This window comes from Hydra vulgaris, chromosome 12 (assembly GCF_038396675.1).
Source record: "Hydra vulgaris chromosome 12, alternate assembly HydraT2T_AEP".
In the NCBI taxonomy this organism is placed as follows: Eukaryota; Metazoa; Cnidaria; class Hydrozoa; order Anthoathecata; family Hydridae; genus Hydra; species Hydra vulgaris.
The window spans coordinates 63,522,975-63,532,038 of NC_088931.1; the positions used below are offsets into that span (position 1 = coordinate 63,522,975).

At 27.7% G+C, this 9,064-nt stretch overlaps 1 protein-coding gene across 1 annotated transcript in view; it reads right to left on the reverse strand.

The window, feature by feature from the left end:
- Positions 1-2,954, reverse strand: part of LOC100206549 (alpha-L-fucosidase) — a 35,545-nt gene extending 32,591 nt beyond the window's left edge. The window contains exon 1 of the mRNA XM_065814065.1: positions 2,528-2,954. Coding sequence (XP_065670137.1) covers positions 2,528-2,777 — 250 coding nt within the window. The 5' untranslated portion in view covers positions 2,778-2,954. The remainder of the gene's footprint in view (positions 1-2,527) is intronic.
- Between the last annotated feature and the right edge of the window lie 6,110 nt (positions 2,955-9,064).

Below are 9,064 nucleotides of genomic sequence, written 5' to 3' on the forward strand. Positions count from 1 at the left end.
TTGAACTTTTCGTATTGTAATTAAATTTAAAAAATTACTCAGCAACCATTATTTAAAAAATAAACGGTTAATAAACGGAGCCCAAATGGAAGGATTAGAACACCATTTACTTTTCTCCGTTTTATAACTGGTTGCTTAGAGTTTTTGCCTTCATGAACACTCAAAATCTCTGTAATATAATATAATATATATATATATATATATATATATATATATATATATATATATATATATATATATATATATATATATATATAATAATATAATATAATAATATATAAAAATAATTATTGTTATTACTATTGTTATTATCATTATAATTATAATAATGACAATAATAATAAGCGATTGAAATTTAACTTAAGTCATTAATAGATATTTAATCAGGGGTTAAAGTAGGGGAAATTGTAGGGGAATGCAGTTCCTCCTTAGCCGACAAATCGAGAAGTTGTTCCGCTTCGCTCGATTTTTCTTTGCAACCGTTCCACCTTGTTTTTGAGTGTTTTTTCTTTTTACAATGGGTTTGTCCATAAATTATGTAACACCTAATTTATCTCTTTAAAATAGTATATCATTTCACTTTGCACACTGATTTTTATTGAAGTTAAACAGCTGCTTTAATCTTTGCTAAAATTTATGACTCTGTGAAGAAAAACATTTTCTTTTTTGCTTACAATTAAATTTAAATTGGCATAATTTATGAATGATTTAAAAGAACTTGCAATAAAATAAAACAATTTGCTAAGATTTTATTTAAGAAAATTTGCATTTTTTGTGTTTAATATAGCTAACTTTTTGTATGAGCTAGCTGACTAGACATGGAGAAAACTCTAAACATTTATATGTTTAAATTTATGTCAAAGATGCTTTTCAAAAAATTGTGATGATTAAACCCTTGGAACAAAAAAAGCCCTAATATTTGAGACGCCTCTGCCCCAAAACATGAGAGCAACAAGTTGATAAAAATAATGTTTTTGACTTTTCTTAACTAAATTAACATTCATCAATGAATTGTAAATTTACTAAAAAAATTGCATAAACATCGTATTTCTTGTTTATGCTATTACATTTCTGTTTGAACACCAGAAATTAGCTCATTTTAATTTTTTCTGTGAACAGAAGTAGTATTAGTCATTAAGCGGGGACTTGAAATACAACAAAAGTGCACTTAACAAAAATACACCTACAGCAAAAATTTGAAAGAATGATTCCACACCCAAATGGGCTATTACGCATACCTTTGAACAAACAATTTAAACTTTTTAACACTGTTCCACTTGATTAACTATTCTACTTTAACCCCTTTATTTTTTACATGAAATTTAAAATACAACTTTTTTTTAACTAAATAAAATAAATAATGATAACAAAGCCAAACTAATTCCTACCATGACCAAGCTTTTATATAAAAATTCAACTTCAACCCTAGTATAATTAACATTAATGAACAGTTACATCTTAAATTCTAACATAACTTCCCACTCTGATCTATTTAATTTGTGGATGTTTTCTTCTTTAGCTTTAATAGGCTGAATCATAGACATTTACTTTCTATTATGTATTAGCTGCCTCAAAAATGTTAAAACAAATAAAAAAAACTTTAGCAGCAGTTTCTAGAAATATGAGCAAAACTTATTAGTGACGTAAATAAGTTTCGCTCATAGTAAATAGTAGACATAGTAGCAATATCTAGTACTTTTGGCATAACTATATATTTTAGAAAACATAAACAAACGAAAAATAATAACATAACATAATAAATTATAGAACACTTTGAAAATATATATACAACTTAAATATAATTAACTACTTAAGCAATCTATAGATTAGTTACAATTTTAATGCAGGCTAAAATAAACAGTTTTCATCAAGAAAATAAGTCAGTAATTCTGTGCTAAAACTACATACATATAAATCTAAAAATTAAAACTTTAAATGCATAATGTATACAAGTATAAATGAAATCAAATAATAAAATTAGTAGAATGTATACTTAGAATTAGCAAGTTATATTGTGTCTTGGTTTTGAGTATGGTATGATTTATTTTGGTATTGTTTGATTTTTTCAAATAAAAAAATTGGTAATCTTTTTAATTGAAAGCTTTTTATTTAACTTAAAATGTCTTTATGTAATATATTCATATATTACATAAAAATACACTTTATATATTTTATAATACATAAAAATAAGTTAAATAAAAAGCTTTTAATTAAAAAAGATTACCAATATTTTATTAAAAATATTAAATAATACCATAATAAATTATACCATGCTCAAAATGATGACCTTAGGAAACATACAATTTAGTTATGATTACTAGACAATGATGAAATTTCTTTAAGTACTATGGAGCAATTTGAATATCTTAATGTAGCATTTTTAAATCATTTATATGTCAATTATGGATCAACTTTGCAACTATTTTGCAATTTTACCGAAACTGCTAAAAAATATAGATTTTATAGATTTATAAAAAAGACTAAATTAAATTTTGAAAACATAATAAAAGATTCTTTTTTAACTTACTATACCACCTGTTCCACAACCACTCACTACCAGCGGTTGGTGTTCCAAAGCTTGGAACAGAATATAATCCCCAATGCATAAATATTCCAATTTTTCCCTCATCATACCAAGATGGTGCAACATGTTCATCTAAAGATGCCCATGAAGGCTCATAACGTTTTGCACAAATTATCAAATTTACAAATACAACCAATAATACTAGCATAAAGTTTTCAATAGGCATTTTTTTTAAATGCAATGTTAAGAACATTAAAACAATGTTTGTTTATTAATCGTCTATACCAGGGCTGGCCAGAATTTTAGACGCGAGAGCCGCATTAAATAATGACGTGGCCGGAGAGCCGCAATAAATATGTTGCTATGCCAACTCTATCTTTGAAAAAAAAATTGACCATGTAAACTTAGATTTTTTTTACATCGATATTTTGATTTTTTGTACTTTTATAAATAAACTATGTATTAAATTTATTAAATGAAATTAAATTAAGGTTTTACAATAAATTGTGTAGGCATAAACTGCCTGTCAACCTAATTATATAATACTTGACAATTACAGAGTTATAACTAATCTATAACTATAAATCTATAACTAATAGAAAATAAAATGTGGATTAGTCGTAGAGAAGCCATTCATTTTTTAGATGATTGTCTAGAAGCAGTTTAAACGTTTTTAAAGATAACGCTGATACAATGTGATTAGGAAGAGAGTTCCATTTATTTATTATTCTTAGAGAAAAAAAATTCATGCGTAAATTTAATCGCGAAGATTGTTTTTTTAGTTTATATATATGACCACGAGTAATAAATTTACTATCTATTTAAAAAAGACTACTGTAACTATTGTTGGTTTTGCACCATTTGTAGACGTTGATTAGGTCTGCGTGAAGTAGCCTGTATTTTACAGTTGTCATATTTAATGCCAACAATCTTTGTTCATACGGTAGATCCTGTTATTCATACGGTAGATCCCTTCTTAACACATTTTCTAGTTGCCGTTTGTCTTTGAGAAGTCCAGGGTTACAGATTGATCCACAGTATTCTAGGTGAGGGCGGAATAGTGCTGAAAATAGTTTTTTGAAGAATAATAAGTCTGGATTTGATGTAAATGTTCTTTTTATTATTCCTATTATTTGTGTGGCTTTGCTGACTTGAATAGTTGTGTGTTTGGAAAATAATAAGTTCGAATCTATGTGAACACCTAAATCTCGTTCGCAATTTGTGGTTTTAATGTTTACTCTTATATTTTTTTCTGGATCATGCATATTATAAGTATGGGATTTGTTGTTGTTTCCTAAGTGCATTACAGAACATTTATCAATGTTAAATTTCATTCCCCATTTTTGAGACCATGTAACAAGAGCGTCGATGTCATTTTGTAATTCTTGCGCAGATTGAGTATTTTCAATAGAACGGAAGATTTTGGTATCGTCAAGATTTGGGATATCGTTGACATATATAATAAAAAGTAAAGGTGAAAGGACGGAGCCTTGGGGAACTCCACTTTTAACGGGTACCCAGTTTGAATAATTTCCATTAACAAAATTTCTTTCTCTACGGTTTTTCAAAAAGTTTTTAATCCAATATAGTATTGATCTATTTATACCATAAGCTTTAAGTTTAGAAATAAGAAGTTTATGTGGATTTTTATCAAAGGCTTTTTCAAAATCAAGATAAATGTTGTCGATAGGAATATTATTATCAAGTGATGACGTCCAATAATTAATTACAGTTAAAAGGTTAGTTAAACAGGAATGATCTGGACGAAATCCATATTGGTGTGGACTTAATAAGTTATTATTAATCAGGTGTGTCATAATATGATTTTTTATAATTCTTTCAAAGATTTTTATTAAAGTACAAGTTATACTGATAGGTCTATAATTAAGTGCTTTTGATCTGTCTCCTTTTTTGAATATGGGTGTAATTGTTGCGTCTTTCCATATTTGGGGTATTGATCCACTCTCAAGTACTTTGTTAAAAATAGTAGATAGATGTTTAGACATTTGAAAGCAAGTTTTCTTAAATATTATTGGGTGTAATGCATCAGGGCCTGGTGATTTAGATGAGTTTAGACTTTTGAGGTATGTTTCGATATTTTCCGGACTTAGATCAATATTGTTTGTTAGTGGATTTACATTTTTATATGTTAGGTTAAATGGTGGTGTTGCTGTTATTTTTTTGTTTGAAAAAGTATCAGCAAAAAAAATATTGAATAGATGAGCTTTATCTAGATCAGTAGTTGCAACAATATTATTGTATTGGATGTCAGGGAATGCTTCTTTGTTTTTTCTTTTTGATTTGACATACGAGTAAAATGTTTTTGGATTTTGGTCTATGTCTCTCGCCAGTTTTTTTTCAAATTCAATAATTGCTTTTCTACACGCTGTTTTTGCTTTGTTTCGTGAAATACGGTACTCATTATATGTTTCTTCATTTCTGTTCAATATATATTGACGATATTTCTCTCGTTTAAATTTAAGTTCATTGATCATTTGAAAGTCAATCCATTTGGAGCGTTTTTTATTATTAAAGTTAGATTTTGGGATATTATTGTTGATAGTAGTTTTAAGTTTATTGAAAAAGATACTCCATAGTTGGTCTGAGTTGGATGTTGGACAGAGTTTAATATTTGCAAGGTCTTCATCAATTTTGTCATAGTTCCCTTTGGTGTATAAATGCTTTGTATGGCATTGTGGTAAATTTATAATAGATTCAATCGATACAGTAAAGTAGAGTAGTTGATGATGACTTTTGCCAATGGGTGCTAGATGAGTTAAAAAGGAGATCATGTTTTCATCAGAAGTAAATAAGAGGTCAATTGTAGAAGGATTTTGACTTTGTCTGATGTATGTTGCTTTTGAAACATGTTGGGTTAAAAAGGAATCGCGAATATTTTCAGTAAATTTAATTGATTTAGAGGAATTTGTAATAGGCTGTTTTGGATTTTGCCAGATGATATCTGGGTAGTTAAAATCTCCTATGATAAGAATGTTTGGATATTTGTTTGAAAGTTTGGTAATGTGTTGATTTATGCAGTTAGTGTTTTCATCGTTACTATTTGGTAATCTGTAATATAAACTTAACAATAACTTAGAAGTTTTCGTTGCAATTTCACAACTGAGTGATTCAGATGGAAATATATCTAGGTTTATTAGGGATGACTTTAGATTGTTATGTATAAATATTGCTAAACCTCTTCGGCAAGAACTATTCTTGTGATTTGTATGTAGTAAGTAATTTTCAATAGCAAACTCGAGATCATTAACTTCAATTTTTTTATTTTTAGGCAGAGTTTCTGTTAAAAAAATAATTTCGGGTTTCAGATTGTTTACAATTTGTTTGAGCTCGTGGCGTTTATTTAGGAAGGAGTCGATGTTTGTGTATATAGCTTTGACGGATTTAATTTCAGTAACTTTTTTAATGGTTTGAAAATTAATCCAATTTTTTATAGTTTTTTTTATATTTTTTGTTTACTAAAACTAAGTTTAATGACTTCGTTGCGCCTAATGCACCATCGAAAGGGCGAGTTTGGTTCATTTTCAAGGAGAATTTGGTTTTTCTTATTTCTTTCTTTTCTAAGTTGAGAATCGATTTGCCTTTCGGCGAGTGGATTTCGGATTAATGAAGACGTTTGTATATTTTATCTTTTTGCGTAACTCCCTAGCGGCAAGTAAAACTTTATTACGTTCGCTGTTTTCAGGAAGTACTGCAATAATGGGCGGAGGAGTTTTTGATGTACACAATTTATGTTTAGTATTTAGTTTTTTTTTACAATAAAGAAAGTAAAAGCTATTCTTTAAATGTAAACTTGGCTACATATAATCTGATTCCTTTTTATTCACACTAGAAAACAATTTGTAGAAAAAGTTGAGAAAGCATCTCTAAATCGTATTTTTTTTTTTTTTTGAATTAACACAATTACAACCATAAATTTCCTTATAAAAATAATTGTAAGCAAGATATAAAAATCTAAAGATAAAAAGGTTTCTTTGAGAAAAAAAATTATTTTAATGTATTTGAATTAAACTTGCTTTTATTCGAATCGAACGTGCTTATAACCACTTAATAGCATAAGTGTAAAATAAAATAAAAATAAAAACTGCAAAATATCAAATAAATAAATGACTACACAATTTAAAAAAATTTCAATGAACTTCAATTAAGTTCAAATTACTTTTATTTTTATAATTAAAAAATATCTTTTCATCATTCAGCAAAAAATTAGACATAACAGAGAGAATTTTTTTATAACATCAATTATCTTTTGTAAAAGACCATTAGAAAATTCTTCTTGTATAAAAAACTTGCATAATTTACTATAAATTTATTAGACACTAAAATTTTCCACACTACTGGTAGTTGATATTCTAAGCAACTGTAGCAAATGTTCACTAGTTAGATTGGCACGCTACTTTGATTTAACAAATTTCATAGTCGAAAATAAAGATTCACGTGTATATGTTAAACCAAAAATTGAAATAAGTTTTATACTAATCCTTTTTAGTTGAGGATACTTAACTTCAGGAACCATTTTCCAAAAATCTAATAAAGCTAGTGTTTTATGCAGCATTTGAAGATTTTGATCTTCTTGGAGATCTAGTAATTCTATTTCAAATTAAGATGTTTCTTCAAGTATATTTTCTGGTATTGAACAACCATCACTAATAATATCAATTAAAATAGGGTTTACTAAAAATGTTAATGATGATTTAAGAGCATACTAATCTTTAAACCTGTTTTGAAAGTCTTTGAATAAATTCTGTAGTTTTTCCCAATATGATTCAATCTTATGATCATCATATTGAATTGTAAGATTAGGATTATGAATCATCTTCTTCATTTGAGGAAAATGATTAAAAGTTTTTAAGGTAAGATCTTTCTAAAATAGAGCAATTTTTTTTGAAAACTAAATATAGTCTGAGCAAGATCAGATATATTTTTTTCTTTTCCCTGAAGCGACAAATTCAGATTTTGTAACTGTTGCATTATATTAGTTAATAATAAAAGATTTTGCAAAAAATTCACGCCATCAAAGATTTTAAATATCTTCTGCTTTTCAAGCAAAAAACAATTAATTGGTTCTAATAGTTCTACAAACCTATAAAAAATGTCGCTACTTGAAAGCCACCTTACAGCACAGTAAAACGACAAGTCACTTGGTTGTTCAGCAAGATCCAATTCACTAATGAAATTTTTAAACTGTCTGTGATTTTTTGCATTAGATCGAATATAATTTACATTCTCCAGCACTGATTTAAAAACAATTGGAAAATTAAATGTTTTGATACTAAATGTTCTCGATGAATCACACAGTGAACTGGGATAAACTCTGGATACGTAGGATCACTATTTAGTAAACCCATAAACCCAATGTGTTTTCCAACCATTTCTGTTGCACCATATGTAGCAACACTAACAAGCTTGTTCTTAGGAGCATTGGCTTTCACCAGAACAGTGTCAAGGGCTTTCTTTAAATCGACTCCACGAGTTGTGTCTTTTAGCTTTATTAAATCTAGCAACTCTTCTTTCACAAGTACATCTGATGTTACATATCTAACAAATACTGCCATTTGAGATTTATCTTGAATATCTGTTGATTCCTCCAATGCTAAACTGAATGCTTCACAATTTTTTATGTCATTTAAGAAATGCTGTTCAACTTCGACACTAATCTCAGATATTCTTTTTTCAGTTGTATGTCGAGAAACAGAAATATTCGAAATTAACCTTTGAATTTTGCTATTATTAGGATCTAAAACTGAGATCACATCAAAAAGATTTTGTTTTACAATCTCTCCATCGCTGTAAGGATGTTTACTTTTTGCAATGTTCCAAGGTATAATAAAACTTGCTTCTGTTGTAATATTTGATTCTTTGCTGGAAGATGAAATATTCTTTTGTTGATTTTTAGATATTGTTTTGAGAAACTCGATTTTGTTCTTTCTATGACATGGATTTATTGGGTATTCTTCAGAAAAACATATATGTTTTGTTTCATAGTGACTTTTAACATTACATGTCTTATTATGAGCTAGTTCAGTATTGCAAATTAAACACATAGGCCTATTTTCTTTTTCAATAAATGCGTATTTTTTTGTCCAATTACCATGAAATGATCTGTTCTCATCTTTAATTTTTCTTTTCTTACTTTTATTGTGAAGAGCTTTATTGTCACCTTTTGCTATATCCATTTTTCAAACAATGTCTTCCGGCTATGTTCAATTCAAGTTATGTTATCAGTAAATCAATAAAACTTTTGAAACGAGCCGCTATTAAGAGCCGCTATTTGGCCATCCATGGTCTATACGTTCGGATCATGGCTTACTATATAACAGGCCTTGCCAACGCGCGGCTTGCGTAAAAAACTGGAGGCAAGATAGTTTTACATTTGAAAAACTAACAAGCAATTTTACAAAATAAATACGGGGGTGGTTTTTTTTTGTAACAATAATAATTATAAAACAATAATAAATTATTATTATAAAATTAACAATTTAATTTTTATTTAAAATTTTTTTAAATTAAAATTAATTTAAG